Source organism: Callospermophilus lateralis, chromosome 3, assembly GCF_048772815.1.
Source record: "Callospermophilus lateralis isolate mCalLat2 chromosome 3, mCalLat2.hap1, whole genome shotgun sequence".
NCBI classification, from domain to species: domain Eukaryota; kingdom Metazoa; phylum Chordata; class Mammalia; order Rodentia; family Sciuridae; genus Callospermophilus; species Callospermophilus lateralis.
Window position 1 is genome coordinate 13,422,327 of NC_135307.1, and position 16,975 is coordinate 13,439,301.

A 16,975-nucleotide genomic window follows, 5' to 3' on the forward strand; every position below is an offset into this window, starting at 1 on the left:
CTTCATAGGATTTTACACTGAGTGATAGGCTGTGTGCATTAGCCTGCCCTTCCTACCTAATTGCAAGCTCCACAAGGAAAGGGACTTCTGTCCACCACTAGCAGTGGCCAGTGCTCAGGGCCCTCAGAATTTAGCTCACTTTGTAGTTTTACTGTGGCTTAAAATCATTTTACCACACATTCTTTTTCCTTTCAGTATCTTCATAAATATGGCTCCTCTATGACACAGTTGATGTTCAAGTGCTCTTACGTAAGTTCTGCTCATTTGGAGGGATAATTTGAGTCTGTCAGGGAAGCCCATCATGGATCAGAAGTGTGGAAGTTCAGGATCATTTAATCCACATTCTCTCTCAGGAACCAACAGGAATAGTATTCTCAACGTGTGCTGACGAGCGACTGGAGCAGCATCTCAGCTCTTCCTTCTGGCCAATCATAGCTCAAAGTCCTTTAGTCCTTGACTAGCTCTCTCCTCCTTCCATCCAGACCAAGAGGCTGACCCTGGTCAGCCCCAGCACTCAGCAGGCCTCTTGCAATAGGGAGCTGGAGCCTGTTGAGGCCCAGTTAAGCAGTTTCCCTGCCCAGCCCACAGCAAGAGCTGAATGTCAGGCTTCTTAAAATACAGCTGGACTCCTGGCCCCACATTCTCCTTCCTCATCTGCCCAACTAACAGGGTGAGCCTGGTCCCACCACACTTTAACAAAATCCTTGCTTTTCCTGAGGTTTTTGTCCTGTGGTAATAGAAATTGTGGTTTTCACAAAGCATAATTTCAAGAGAAAGGAAATTTTATTTGGTTCGCTAGGCAAGCGCTCTACTACTGAGCTACATTCCCAGCCCACGAAAGGAAAATTTAAAATAATCTCACTTTCCAACTGACACCTGAATATACAGAGCTGTGCAGGAACTCTGCTACCACGTGTGTGTGCATATACACACATCTATTTATTTTACATACCTTTAAATGAATACACCGGATTGAGAAGAATACCTATTTGATTCTTGTACAAGCCCTTTAATTAGGTCAAGGTTTCATGTGCTCTGAGGATAAGTGAATGGTAACACTTGAAAATTCTCCAGTTTGTTAGTGGTCAAGAATAATGAAACCAAAATTCATTTAGATATAAGTAACTACAGAAAAATAATCCTGGAAACAGTTAGTCCAACTATTTCCAGTGTCAAGAATGTGTAAAGACTGAACAAGATTCACAGACACCCCACAAAAGCCAGGAGGACACACACAGAGATGGACCACATGGCAGTGCACAGTGCTGAGGCATGGTCTGTGTTCCATTTTAAGTACATCACATTCCATTTTTAAGGAATGTTTCCAAATTAGAAGAGATAGCAAGAGAGAAACCCTTCAAAATATCAGCAGGACTAAACTCTTATTTTAGTGTTTGAGATCACACCTGACTTCACAGACTGCTGTCATTCCCAACCAAGAACCCTGCACAAATTCTATGGAGATTTAGGAATGTTCTACACCAACCCCTAGTATTTATTTTACATGATGTGGAACCTTTTCATTCATGACAAGTTGAAGAAAAAGCCCCCACACACCTACCCTGACCTTTAAAACTTGGACTTATAGGCTTCCGTGGGGATTAGTGTCATGGTCGTGATATGGTTAGGAATAAAACTGGTCAGGTTGTCAGGTTGTCAGTTAGGTACCCTGGGACTGCATCAAAGACGTTTCCCTGATAGGGAGGAATACTCCTTGACAGCCAAGAGCCGCATGTATTAGTCACATGTGAAGAGGCCACCAAACCTCAACTGACAAAATAACTTAAGAAAAGCAAAGTCAAACAGGTATTATAGCAGACTTAAGGAAAATGACTCTCCTCAGAGGACAACTCTGGTTATCTCTGCACTGAAATGAAAGTGCATAGTTGCTAGAACAGATCTGTTCCTGCATTCGACAAGCAGGGGCTGTGGATGCCATAAATTAACCCAAGGTATAGGCTGGAGAAACGGAAAAGAGGAGGAAGTCAATGGAGTGTAGACAAGAGTTTAAGGAGGACGGCATGGGATGGAGGGGCCTCCTGCTCCGGATGGAAGAAGGGAGAGCAAGGTCCTCAGGCAAGAGCTTCCTCTGGGGAGCAGCAGCAATTCTCTAAGGTCACTTAGGAGTGATTTCAGCTGTGATTTCAGGCTCCACTCAACTGAAATCCATCTGCAAAGGTCTTATTTATTTAATGGGGATGAAAAACCATTATTTAAAAAAGAAAAAATGCACAGTAAATTTTATTTATATATTTACAAAAAGATTTACACCAGTCAGGTCGTTAACATGTAAAAAGTAAATCTCTATCTGCAAAGTTAAATATATGAAAATACAAAGGCAGACTGAATTACCAAAAAGAAAACTTTTTATTTTTATCACTAAATACAATTTCCCTGATTATAACCCATAATCAGTGTCACCTAAAATACAGGGAGGTCTGTACAAAGGTGAGCAACCCCAGTATCTACATATATTAAGACCATTGGACTCAAAAAGCAGAGCTGAGCTTGTTGAATTATGTCTGTTTTAGAAATTCTTACCATTTGAAGGAAACAAGAGGGAGATTTAGGTAGCAGAGTAGTTATATAATAACTTAAAAAGTTAAAAGCTGTAGTGATAAAACCATCTTGTGCATCCTCCTCAGCAGTTTAGGCAACTGGCCTTCCTGCAAACTCCAGGTTTAGTCAAAGACAATCAGCAAAACAACTGGACTCTTTCATTTGCCATACGGTTGGTCATGGTGCATTTCTGGTGTGTAAGTCAACAGGACAATCATGACCCAGAGGTGAAGCAAAGCCTAAAAATGGGGGAAAAAACAACAAACAATGTATAAATAAGTCAAGTCTTTCCCTCAGGCCCGCTGAGTAGTGCACTGAGGGAAGGGCAGTGCCTCCTGTCTCAGCACCCTTGTGGAGGCACCAGATCTCAAACAGCAGGGCTCTATACATGTTTACTGGATGAATAATGAAGGAACAAATGAACAACTACAGGAGCTCAGTGCAGGAGGGTCATCAAGACCTAGTTACTGTACTAGTAACAGTGTACTAGTAACTACGCCCACAGACTTCTCAGCGGAGAGCAGTCAAGCCCTGAGCTTCAACACCTTCCCAACACGCACACACCGGAGCGCAGACAGCCAATCAGGGGATCATGCAGAGTAGAAGGCAGGATTAAAATCATTAGATATACAGGGAGTTGACTGAAAGACTTAGTGAAGAGGAGATGGGGAAATATTCTTTTATTTTTGGTACCAGGGATTAAACCCAGGGTCGCTTAACTACTGAGCCACATCCCCAGCCCTTTTTGTATTTGATTCTGAAACATGGTCTCACTGAGTTGCTTAGGGCCCAAGTTGCTGAGGCTGGCTGGCTTTGAACTAGCGATCCTCCTGCCTCAGCCTCCCAAACTGTTGGGATTACAGACATGCACCACTGTGCCTGGCTGGGAAAATGTTTTTTTTTTTTTTTTTGTAGATGGACATAAAACTTTATTTGTTTATGGGTGCTGGTGAACCCAGTGCCTCACATGTTAGGCAAGTGCTCTACCACTTTCCCCAGCCTTGGGAAAATATTCTTGACAGGAGTAATGTGTCAGTGTCACAGGCTGATTTAGGGCATATATGCAATCCAGTGACAAATCTCTTCTAATTCCCCCAGGGTAATGCTGAAATGATGTGAGAGGCTTCCTTAATGCCTCATCACCTTGGAGTGTTTGACATGCGGCATCACATGCTGGCAGATGGTATCTGTGTCTCTGAAAAACTCTAACACGTGGGAACTGGTCCCAGTGGGGTGTGTTCTGAATCCTTTCTGATGCCATTCTTTTTTTTGGTTCTCCCCATCCTCCCTCCTTAAAAACTTTTTATTTAGAGGAAGAATTCTTCCCTCTAGTGGTTCACATGGAAATTTCTTTTTAAGTAGATTTTTATTTCTTTTCAAGAAATCAGCCCATCTTAATTCAACCCAATCATTATGAGACACACCCAGCCAGCATTGTGAGCGGGCTTTTGAGGCACACAAGACATATGCAATGGCATTCTGACCCACTTGACCATCTTATTAAAGCTTAGAAATTTGGCTCAGTGTGGAGTGCTTGCCAAGTATGTGTGGGACCTCACGTTCCATCCCTAGCACCACAAATAAGTAAATGAATAAACAAACTTAAAAAAAAAAAAAAAGAAAAAGAAAAATCTGGAAGGAAATATATGAGCTTTGACATCTGTTTAGAAAACAAAGCAAAACACATGAAAATAATTTAAGCAACTTTATAACATCAAGATAAAAAGGCATCTAATAATTTTTACTGTACTTTTATCAGTATAGGGGCTTAAAATGGAGGTAACTATTAAACTGCACTTAAATTTTATTTGTTGGAAAAGCCTTTGAACAATTTATGTTCTAGACATAATGAACTGTTTATTTAAGAAATAAAGTATTTTTTCTTTTCTTTCTTTTTTTTTTTGGTATAGTGCTGGAGCAGAACCCAGGGCCTCAGGGATGCTAGGCAAGTGCTCTACCAGAGCTACACTACAGCCCTAAGGAAAGAAAACTTATTACCAAAAATAAGAGTTATTCTCTTTCAAAAGTGACTGCTAAAATATCAACAAGACCGGCAGCTGTTACTTACCATATAGATGATTACAAACACTCGAGCTATGGGGTATCTTCGGAGAAAAATTCCCAGACGAATACTGTGCAAACAGGGGAGAGAGAGAAGAGAATTACATATAAAGACAAATCTTTCTGTGTTATTATTATTTAATTTGGCAAATCAAAACTATTTATATAGTCATCACAGAACAATGATTTTTACAGTAGATTGTTAAATGGTTACTTCAGATAACCACACAGAAATGTCATAGTTATTATTTGGGTTTTGGCTGTTAAACTTTAGCATAAGGTATTTCTATTAATTCTATAACCACAAATACAGAAGGTAAACTTGGTCCCTCTCTAAATAATTTTTCTATTAGGAACAAAAGAAGTTACAAAAGATGAGGCAAGCCACACGGAAAAGGAGAGTCTGGTTGGTATTAACTGGTAAACAGCTAATCTGGAAGCTTTTGCGTGGATATGTGCTTTCAAAGGATGAGGCTGTAGACACTCAGCGAACACCTCAGTAGAGAAGCCTGTGACGTCCTGACCATGTTACCCACACCCTGCTCTGTTCAACATTCTTCCATATTAAGATGGATGCATGTATAAACAACTTTCTCCTTTTTTTATTGGCACCAGCATAACACATTGCACTACATATGCTAAATAGAGAGTTGAAATTCATGCACTTAGTTTGGAGAGAATTACTATGGCATCCTACTCTAAGAATCTTAGTATATCATTATTGTTATTTTTAATAATATAGCTCTAGTCTGACAAGAAAGGTCAGAAAAGACTACTATATTATATAAAATTTATTAACTTATTATTTTTAATAATATAGCTCTATTCTGGCATTCTGAACCACTTGACCATCTTATTAAAGCTTAGAAATCTGGAGGGAAGGACTGAGATTTGGCTCAGTGTGGAGTGCTTGCCAAGTATGTGTGGGACCTCACGTTCCATCCCTAGCACCACAAATAAGTAAATGAATAAACAAACTTAAAATTATTATATTATATAATAATTTATAAACATCAAGAAGCAAAAGTACATAGGTTATTTAGATATGAACTTTATCAAGGCTATATACAAACTGCTAAAACATTTCTCAATTAGGTGGATGTTTGCTAGTGCAAAAAATTTATATGTAAATATAATACTATATACATTTTATGTATTCTTTATGTGCTTTGAATAAAAATATCCTGTTCAGTTAGATACAGCAACATATTTTCTTCTAGCCATACATAAAGTAGTGGGATAAGACATTCAAATGGATAATTTTACATGAAGGAGAGGCTTTCTCAATGAGATTCAATGAGAACTAGTTGTATCAAGAAGAGAAATGGCCAGGGTTAGAAATTTCCAATAAAGTGTAGGCACTGGCAGATCTCTTTAAGTAACTTCATGGCATTGAAATATCACAAAAGAAGTCCGGTTAATGTCACTTGAAATTTCAGCTCTGCTGGATGGGACTCAACTGTGACTGTACCCACTAGAAGGCATTTTTTTTTTTTTTTTTTTTAAAGAGAGAGGGGGGGGGGAATCTTTTTTGTTGTTGTTGTTTGTTTTGTAGATGGACACAATACAATGCCTTTATTTATTTATTTTTTATACTGAGAATCGAACCCAGGTCTTGCCCATGCTAGGTGAGCTCTCTACTGCTGAGCCACAATCCCAGCCCATAGAAGGCATTTTAAAAACAGTTGATCATTCATCCTGACAGGTACTGCTTACCTAAACTGGTCAATGGAACTAGCCGCTTTGCGAACTTTTCCATACATTCCTGCTAGGTTAGTTTCTGCATCATTAAAAAGAACAGGAACATTTCGCAAACGTGTGCCTATTTAAATAAAAAAAAAATAGATTAATGTACTGACACCAAAAGCAACATCCTAAGAAAATTACAGTTGGAAATATATTATACGTGGATGGAATTCTCCAGGCCAGCCTTCTAAGCATCATACGCAAAGTAGATGAGACCATGAAGACAAGACAGATAAATTCAATTACAGAAAATGTTTAAACTTCCACATACACAAAAATAAAACAAATAAAAATGAAGAAAATAATTTTAGCAAAAATCAAAGTTTATGAATATCCAGTGTGGTGAGTCAGCCCGAATGGCCTTTGCTCCTGTGCCACAGTTTCTGTAGGATACTGAGGACTCTGACTCCCAAGTTCTTACCTCTAGTCCTGACTCCCCCTCTCAACCTACCCTCTGCTGCGTACCTCCTTCAGGATGTCTGAGGGACACCTCAAATGCTTCAGGCCCAACACTTCGGACGTGACGTCCCCTGCTGACCTTCCCCTCCTGGCATTTTCCGTGACCTAGTATGTGACATCTGCTCATGCCAAAACCCTTCACTCCTTTCTCTCCAACTTCATAACCAATCCGGCAAATTCTGTCAGCTCAACTGACCCCCACAATCCAAGTTTGGTTGAAATCACCATTTCTCATATGAACTGATACAATGGCTTCCCTAATCCCCCTGCCCCAGGCCTTAGCCCTCTGCAGTCCATTCTTAGCATTTACTTCTTATAATGCAGAGCTGGGGATCACCTCCAAGGCCCTGTGCATACTGGGCAAGTGCTCTACCACTGAAGCACACCCCCAGCCTGAGTCACTTGCAGCCATAGGCATCCTGATAAAACGTAACTCAGATCAGAGGCGCTCAAGAGCCTCAATGGCTTCCTACTTTGTTCATAGAAAGAGTCCTTATGCAGGCCTACAAAGCCTCCTGAAAGTTTTCTGGATTCATCAAACACTTCTTTTGCCCTCACCCAGCTGCACTGGATTCCTTTTTGTTCCGGAAATATCCAGGAACACACCTGCCTCAGGACCTTTGGATCTGTTCTTTTCTCTGCTTACTTTTCTCTATAGGCTCCTTAGAGTTCACTTCTTTTCCTCCTCTGGGACTTACGTGCCGCTTTTCAATGAGACCTTCTTTGACCACTCTACTTAAACTATGATTTCCTCCCTACACTGTTTCTCTTTAAAAATTGTTTTTTGTTAAAGAGTTTTTAAGTCATAGAACTGAAAGATTTGCTGAATGACTGCATGTACAATTTCTAAGATTAAAAATCTGATTTGCTGCCAGGTGTGGTGGCACACACCTGTAATCCCAGTGGCTCAGGAGGCTAAGATATGAGGATCGCTAGTTCAAAGCCAGCCTCAGTAATGGTGAGGTGCAAGCAATTTACTGAGACTCTGTGTCTAAATAAAATACAAAATAGGGCTGGGGAGGTGGCTCTGTGGTTGAATGTCCTTGGGTTCAATCCCTAGTACCAAAAAAAAAGAGAAAAATCTGATCTGCAGATGCTTATACTGGCACATTATCTTTGAATATGTATTCTGGAAAATTATAGATTCCTCTTTTAAAACCATAAGCATGGATGAATTTCTGTGAATTGCATATCACCTTTAATACTCATAATTATTTATTAAAACAAATTGTGCTTTAAGTTCCCCAAAAGCCCTTCTCTACGAGTTATCTACTTCATCAGCAGCATCTTGTTAACTATCTTATGTGTCTCAGCATGATGACCAGTCTTCAGGCCTTCTTTCTCCTCGCCCAACACCTGTGAGGACATTCCTTAGTCCACTACCCATCTTACTATGCTCACACTGCAGCACATGGCACAGGTCTCACTTCAGAAAGTGCTGGGTTCTTCATGGAATAAAGTTTCTTTTCAAACAAAAATCGCCTTTCTGTAGTTTTTCAAAACCATGTTTGCCTGCTGTGTTCTTTTTGTGGGTTACCTTCTCCATTCTCAATTCCAGACATGTTGACGGGACACGTGGAGGCAGAGCTCATCTGTTGCTCAAGGCGTTCCAGCTGAAAGACCAGGGAGTTCTTTTCTGTGCTGAGACTCTCCAGCATGGTCTGCTTTTGGATGAGGGTCTCTGTTAGCTGATGGAGTCGACTTTCTAACTCGGACTGACTGCTGTTACTTAAAGTTTTATTGGTAAGCTGAAAGACAAAGCGTTCGTAAAATTATCACACTAAATTGAAGTAAAACAATATACAAATCAGATTACTATATTTTCACATATATATTGTGGCATTAACTATTTTTCCAAAACTCTAAAATGATTCACTAATGTCTACAGAAGTAATTTTCAAATTGTATCGACTGATGAATTTGGTAGTTCAAAAATGAGCACTCAAAAAGTTAACAGAACAGAATGGGATGTTTGCTGACATTCACATATCATAGTATGTGAGGGTACTATGTTGTGAAATTCTTTTTGTGTGTGAAAGCACGTGATACTGGCACACATGCAAATGGTTTTTCCTACTGTGGTATAGGGCAAAGGGCATACTCCTAGATTCTCATCTCTATTCTGCAATTTTCTAGCTATTTGACTTGAGACAAAAAAGAGTATTTCCAACACCATAGATAACCACTGTTCTGATTTCTTTTTTTTAATTTTAATTTTTATTTTTTTTAGAGAGAGTAGGAGAGAGAGAGAGAGAGAGAGAGAGAGAGAGGATTTTAGTATTTATTTATTTTTTTTAGTTATCGGCGGACACAACATCTTTGTTTTGTATGTGGTGCTGAGGATCGAACCCGGGCCACACGCATGCCAGGCGAGTGCGCTACCACTTGAGCCACATCCCCAGCCCCACTGTTCTGATTTCTATCATCAGATTTTGGTTTTGCCTATTCTTGAATTTCCTATAAATGAGTCATACAGTATGAATGCTTCTGTGTGAATATTTTTTTAAAAAAGATTTGTCTAAATTGTTACAAAAGTAGTTTTCTTGTGTAACAACTACTGCTAAGTGTGTCACAACTTACTTATCCATTTTTCTGCTGATGGACATCTTGGATATGTCCAGTTTCTGGCTACTTAAAAACAAACACATTATGACAATTCACGTCTTTTTGTGGACATCCACCTTCAGTTACATTGAGTCAGTGTCTACGGTCATAGGGAGAAGCACGTTAACCCCAACAGAAATAGCCACCACTCCACAGTGGTCATGCTACTGAGTGTCCCCAGGGCATGTGAGAGTTCTAGTTGTATTATATCCTCACCAACAAGTGGCACCGCCAACCTTTAATTTTTACCATTCTAGAGGGTGTGGAGTGGTGCAGCTGATGATCTGGAGCACCCACTCTTGGGCTCCTCTGACCCTCCCTGCATCTTCCTTTGTGAAGCTCTCAATAGCCTTCCACCTGCTAAAAAAACGGTTGTGGGTTGTGTGTCTTTTTATTATTAGTAAGAACTTTTACCCCCATTACAAATCTTTTGTCAGACAGATATACTGCAAATCTCTTCCAGCCTGTGGCTTGCTTTCTTTCATTTTTGTACTCATATCTTTGATGAGCAATTTTAACTTTTTAAGAAATTCCTTTATTTTTTTAAAATGGGCCTTTATTTTGTTTATTTATCTATATGCGGAGCTTAGAATCCAACCCAGTGCCTCACACATGCCAGGCAAGCACTCTACCACTGAGCCACAACCCAGCTCAGCAATTTTAATTTTGATCAATTCCAGTTTATCTTTTTTTTTATTTTTGTTTTTTAGAGAGAGAGAATTTTTTAATATTTATTTATTTTAGTTTAGTTTTTGGTGGACACAACATCTTTATTTTACTTTTATGTGGTGCTGAGAATCGAACCCAGTGCCGCGCGCATGCCAGGCGAGCACGCTACCGCTTGAGCCACATCCCCAGCCCAAATATTTATTTTTAGTTTTAGGTGGACACAATGTCTTTATTTTATTTTTACGTGGTGCTGAGAATTGAACCCAGTGCCTCACGCATGCTAGGCGAGCGTGCTACCACTTGAGCCACAAACCCAGTCCAATCTCTTTTTCATCTACATTTAAATGCTTTTTGTGTCTTCTGAAGAAATTCACCTTTCTCTATATTGTAAAGTTTCTCTCACAGTTTCTTCTATGTGTTATAGCTCAGGTCTGGCTCTTTCAAATTAATTTTTGTTAATTTCACAAGTCTAGTTAGGGGATGAGAGCAGTAATTTTTAAAGAATAAAAAAATTCAAACTGGAACCTACTTGTTAAACAAACATATTGCTCTCCTAGGAGGCCCAAAGGCAGTAGGATAAGCAGAAATAACATTTTTTATTCACTTAAAATAAACCTCAACGTATGAGGTTTCTCTATAATATATTACCATGCTAATTTCTTTTTAAATTATACAAATCAACTTCCTTCTATGAGACAAAAATTTTTCTGTGTTCTTAATTAGGTGAAAAAAAATCTTTTTTTTAAGTCTTTTAACTTTATTTCATTTAGTTATTTTTTAATATTTGGTGCTGAGAATCAAACCCAGTGCTTCATACGTGCTAGGCAAGTACTCTACTACTGAGCCACAACCCACCCCAAAGTAAAAAATCTTTAAAGAGAAATTCTTCTATGGTTAATTTTTTTGGGGGGAAGGGTAAACAGGGATTGAACTCCAGGGTACTTGACCACTGAGCCATGTCCCTAGCGCTCTTTTGTATTTTATGTAGAGACAGGGTCTCACTGAGTTGCTTATCATCTTGCTTTTGCGGAGGCTGGCTTTGAACTTCTGCCCCAGCCTCCTGAGCTGCTGGGATTATAAGTGTGTGCCACTGTGCGCCCAGCTATGGTTAATTTTTTTAAAATACTTTTTTTTTTTAGCTATAGATGGACACAATACCTTTATTTTATTTATTTATCTTTATGTGGTGCTGAAGATCAAACCCAGTGCCTCACACATGCTAGGCAGGCACTCTACCACTGAGCCACAACCATAGACTTATGGTTAATTTTTGATTGGCTAAAGTAGCCCAAATCAGAGGGTGTAGCTCAGGGGTTGAGCACATGCTTAGCTTGTTACTTGGTTAGGGTTCAATCTCTAACCAAAAACAGAACAAAACCAACTAACAACTAAAGTAAAAAATATCATGATCATATTTTAGATGTAGTAAGCACTCAATATATATTTAGTATACACAGAAACACTTATTTAAGGTTTAAGCCATGCAGTCTTTTTGCTCCTTCTTTTTTCATGTCTTTGACCTTTTACTGGCAAGATCCTTTATATTCAGATAGACTTAATATATAATGGACACACTGGTTATGAGTCTTCATTATTTAGTTAGCTAATGACCTAATTTGAACCCTGAAAAGTAAATAATTTTAGTTTTAAGTTCTCAGACTTGAAAAGCAGTCCATAACTTAAAATGTTATAAAATATTTTTTTCTCAATTTTTATAAGATTTTGGAAAAGCTGATGTAAGTGTTCCCTCTTCCCTTGCCTACATTTGAGAAGTGTGTAAAGGAGAAAAGGACGACTACAGTCACAACGATAAAGGCTTCGGTAGATCTGGGTGGAAGGCACATGGGTTTCAATTTCTCTAAGTTTATAGTTTTAGAGTTTCAGAAAGGCTTGGTGACTTTTTTATGGACATCCTAGCAATTATTAATAGGAGACCTATCACTTTTTTTAAGGAAAAATAATACATAATTAGAAAACTGATAATCAGTACAATCACACTGAAATCAGAAGGTATGAAAATATGCAGGTAATTCTAACATTGGGTGAATCTCAAAAAAGCAAATCTTGGCATATAACAAATGTAGACTTCAACGCCAAGAGATAAATATTCGTCAGAACTCAGATGAAAACATGGGAAGAGAAGATCTTGCTGCATCCTTTTAAAAAAATGTAGCTTTATTATGACATTTCCCACAAGTTGTGAATGCTGATTCCTACCTGATTCCTGAGTTTTTGAATTTCTTCCTCACGATCTTTAATTCTGCTTTGCAAAGTGTTCTTCGTTCGATACAGATCTTCCTCTATGTAGTGGAATTCCTACAAAGTGAAGCATGAATGGAATAAATCTAAATCAGTGTCCTTATATCATCCCCAGAACCTAAAGTGAGCACCTTTAGTGGGCACCTCAATACCGTGCTGATTATATACTGAATGAAAACCAGAGACTTGGATGGCTCAGATGAATAGCTAATACTTCAACTTGACATAAATACAGGCCCCAATATATCTGTTAATAGGATAAATCATCAAAAAACAGAAAATACTTTTATCTTGCAACAATGTATGCAGGCATGTAGTAATACAAATAATGATAACAAACTGGAGAAAATAATTCAATACATATATGACAAAAAAAATAAAAGACCCATGTAAACTAAAAGGAAGTTGATAAATGAAAACACTTTTTACAATTCATATCTTAGAAAAAAAGGCTAATCTCCCCAATATACACAGAAATTTCATGATTGCTTAGAAAGATCAATAAACAATAACAAAATAATTATTTAAAAAATAAATAATATTCTCTTCTCCAGCAATATCATTTCTAGTACCAAACACAGGGAAAATGATTCATTCTCCCTAATAATCAAAGAAATGTAAATTAAGCAATAAGTTAATTAAACAAATGTTTAATTATATCTAACGTTATCTAATGTTATATTATATCTAATATACACAAGAATGCAAGGAGAAATTTTTATCATTATTAACAAATTGACACAAACCCCTTCTGAAAAGCAGAAATATATTATTATATGCCTTAGAAGATTTATAGCTTTTGATCTAGTAATTCCCTTCTCAGATATCTAATTTAAAGAAGCAAAGATTTAAAGTTAAAGATATTCATACCAGGACAATCATACGAAAAAATTTAGAAAAATAACAAAAAGAGTTCATTGTTTAAGTAAACAAATGATAGTTCATCCCTATTGTGGAATATTATATAGCCATTAATATTATGCTTTTGAAAAATGTGTAATAGTAATTATAGAAAATTAAAAATGAAGATGGATTTTGAGTTTTTACATTTTGTATATAAGCATAAAAAATGGAAAAACTTAACCAAATTTTGCTATCACACTAAAGTGGCAGGGGATATATTTCTGGGAAGTAGGAGGGAAAAAAGTCACCTTATTAAAGAAAATTTAAAAAAAAAACATACACAATCAACAGGCCATGACCTCTTAATTTTTTATTCTTATTCTATCAGACTATGTAAAAATCAGCCTTAGAGGTTTAATTCACCAATTTTAAGTATAAAATTAGATGCACTTTGACAATTGTGATCTATTATCACATCCACAATGTACAATATTCCCATCACCTCAAAAAGTAACTCTTTTTCAATCCCCTTCCTATCCCTTGGCAGCTGACAACTACTGGCCTATTTTCTATCACCACAGTTTTGTCTTTTCTAGAATGGAAACATACAGTATATTATGTTTTGTGTCTTGCTTCTTTCACTTAGCATAATGTTTCTGAGTATAGCTTATATCAATAGTTCATTCCTTTTAACTGCCGAGTACTATTTCATTGCATGGGTATACCACAATTTGTTATTCATTCTGATGGATAATTAGGTTCTTTCTAGTTTTCGGCTTTTCTGAATAAAGCTTTTATGAACACTCAAGCACAAGTCTTTATGTGATCATGTTTTAATTTTTCTGTGGTAAATAGATAACATAAAGAATAAAATTTCTGGATCTTAAGTATGTGTAACTTAAAGGAAAAAACCCTACCACACTGTCTTCTGCAATAAGAGATCCAGATTTCCACACCTTTGTCAAAACTTTGTATTTTCATTCTTAACGAGCAGCTGTTCTAGTGGGTGTGTAATGGTATCACTGTGGTTTCAATTCATATTTCCCTAATGATTAATCATGTAGAGCAGCTTTTCATGTGCTTGGATGTATTAGGTAATATTTTCCACCTGTTTTGCTCAGCACTGAGAGTGAGATGGGAAAAAATAAAAACCTCTGGATTCACTTACACCTGCACTAATGCATTATTTGTACCATGGACACAGTCAGGTTGGAATCTAAGAGCAAAGTATATGCCAATCCAAAAATATGCCCAAATCACTAACGTACAACATAGGAGGGAGAAGAAAGAATAATAAAAGATGTTAAGAACTTTCAAAAGCACTATACTTGTATATGGCAGTGATAAAGTAGCAGGAAGAAAGCTGTAGGAAGAAGCCATGGCAATAAGACTCAAATTGCAGGAGACTACTTCATACTCTCAGCTGGACCTGCTCCTTTCAGATTGAAAAACTTGAGATAAAAAAAGAGACAGGTCGATGGGGGAATTAGAGCAGGAGAATCACAACAGACAAAGTGTGCTTTTTTACCCCTCAAAGCACAAAAATTCAAGGCTAAATTGATTACTAAATAAACAGCCAACAGCTAAATTTAGTTCATTTTCCTACTTGACTCCCTCATTTTAAACAGGGACCTGGGGAGAGGAGCAGTAAAACCACTTGCACTAACAGGAAGAAAATGATCCCAGGAACCACTGAGCACATCACGTTATTGTCTTAATATATAACAGCTCCTTGAATAAAGTGCAATTTCTGAAAGGACAGCTAATCTTATGATTAAATGATCTAAAATAGCCTATGACACACCCTGAAGGTTGCTGCTGGGTGACTTATTCTCTTACTACTCAGGAAACAGATTTTAAGTGCTACTTTCATAATAAATTATCATGAAAAAAATAAGAATCCACAGAATCAGAATCTAAGAGCAAAGCATGAAAAAGTAAAAACACATTTAAATACAAAGCAGAAATGTCATATAGGATACACTGAGAATTATAAGAATATTTTTCTATAAAATGAAGAGAACCATAATGATTTTATTTCTATCAAGTGTCTATAACAATGTAGCTACTTAGTGCATTAGAAATATTAACATTAAATATAGAATCTCATTCTGAAAATATAGCTATAAATGTGGTTTTTAAAATTTTTTTTTAGTTGTAGATAGACATAGCTTTATTTTTATGTAGCTCTGAGGATCAAACCCAGTGCCTCACATGTACTAGGTAAGTGTCCTTCCACTGAGCCACATCCTCTACCCTATAAATGTGTTTAGTATTAACTATCTTAATATAAAAACTTTTACATAAATACATGTACAATAATTTGGCTTGGAGAATAAATTACTAAGTGAAAAATGAAACACAATCTTAAACATGATTTGTAAGAATGGTCTGTATAAGGATGTTTTCTCAAACAGATGAATAGTTCTCACAGCACTAACATTGTATTTCTATTAAATAATATTTACCATAGTTCCTAGGAAGTACCAACATAGTCAACTATGAAAATCAACAAACTAATATCAGTTTTCTATCCATACATACCCAACAAGGAGATACAACAAAATAGAGACAAAGATTTCTGGGCTCTGAGGTAGGAATCCCGGGTTCTAGTCTACTCTCTAATTAGTTTTAAATCTTAGGCAAGTCATATTTACCATTTTGTGCTTCTACTTTTCATCTGATAAAACAAAAAACAAGGAAGGTGGTATGTAAGATCGGGAAAGCTATAAGATCCCATCTACTTGGGGCTGGGGATGTGGCTCAAGCGGTAGCGCGCTCGCCTGGCATGCGTGCGGCCCGGGTTCGATCCTCAGCACCACATACAAACAAAGATGTTGTGTCCGCCAATAACTAAAAAAAATAAATAATAAAAAAAACTTCTCTCTCTCTCTCTCTCTCTCTCTCTCTCTCTCTCTCCCTCTATCACTCTCTCTTTAAAAAAAAAAAAAAAAAAAAAAAGATCCCATCTACCATTCACGTTTCCAAAGCCCACACTCTAGCTTTCCTGAAGGGAGTCCTCTCATCTGACCACTAGAGGACAGAGGCTTCCTTAATAACTGTCCATCTCAGAATCTTACCTGCTTTAGTCGCTCCAATTCTGTTTCTAGCTCCTGTTTAGATGTTTTCTGCCCAGCTATCTGGTCTTGCAAATCTTGTAACTGTTCTCTTGCTGATTCTGCTTCACTAACCTGCTGAGTTTCCATGTCCTAAAAAGAAGAACCTTACATGTAGAAAGCAATAATTAACCATTCAGTTCAACATCTACGGAGCAACCATCACGAGTCATGAACTGGGCTCAGCGGGCACTGGAGGGATAAAGATGAATGAGACGTGGCTTCAGCCCACAAGAAGCACCCCCAACACCTTCCCTGTGCATCACGGCTAACAGTGAGCAGAATGAACAGGGTGCTGCCACTGCAACAGCATGTAAACCATGGGGTCTCCTAAGGGTGGATGGGCAGTGGCTTGCTGAGAGATGCAAGTCTCTACTATAAAGCTGAAACAATCTCAAAAAGAACAGAAGTGTAAGACCAAGAAGGACTTCACTGCATTCGTTCTCATTACTGCAGGTTACAATTTGTGGGTGTCTGTGTGTATGCACCAGGAATTAAAATAAGCAACAAAACTTTTACATCACCTGAAGTTAGCATATTATTTTCTTCTTTTAGCTTTATTACTACTATCTGATTTCACATTTTTCCTTCTTACTGTGATTTCTTCAAACTTAAAACCACTCTCTGGATTTCCTGCTAAATCTACTAATGCAAAGCAC

The 16,975-nt window shown here is 37.6% G+C and overlaps 1 protein-coding gene across 1 annotated transcript in view; it reads right to left on the reverse strand.

Annotated features, from left to right (window-relative positions):
• Nucleotides 1–2,348: 2,348 nt before the first annotated feature.
• Nucleotides 2,349–16,975, reverse strand: part of Golga5 (golgin A5) — a 34,506-nt gene continuing 19,879 nt past the window's right edge. Inside the window, exons 8-13 of the mRNA XM_076848007.2 lie at nt 16,281–16,409; nt 12,316–12,414; nt 8,363–8,573; nt 6,337–6,442; nt 4,628–4,691; nt 2,349–2,798 (exon numbers count right to left, since the gene is read on the reverse strand). Coding sequence (XP_076704122.1) covers nt 2,718–2,798; nt 4,628–4,691; nt 6,337–6,442; nt 8,363–8,573; nt 12,316–12,414; nt 16,281–16,409 — 690 coding nt within the window. The 3' untranslated portion in view covers nt 2,349–2,717. The remainder of the gene's footprint in view (nt 2,799–4,627; nt 4,692–6,336; nt 6,443–8,362; nt 8,574–12,315; nt 12,415–16,280; nt 16,410–16,975) is intronic.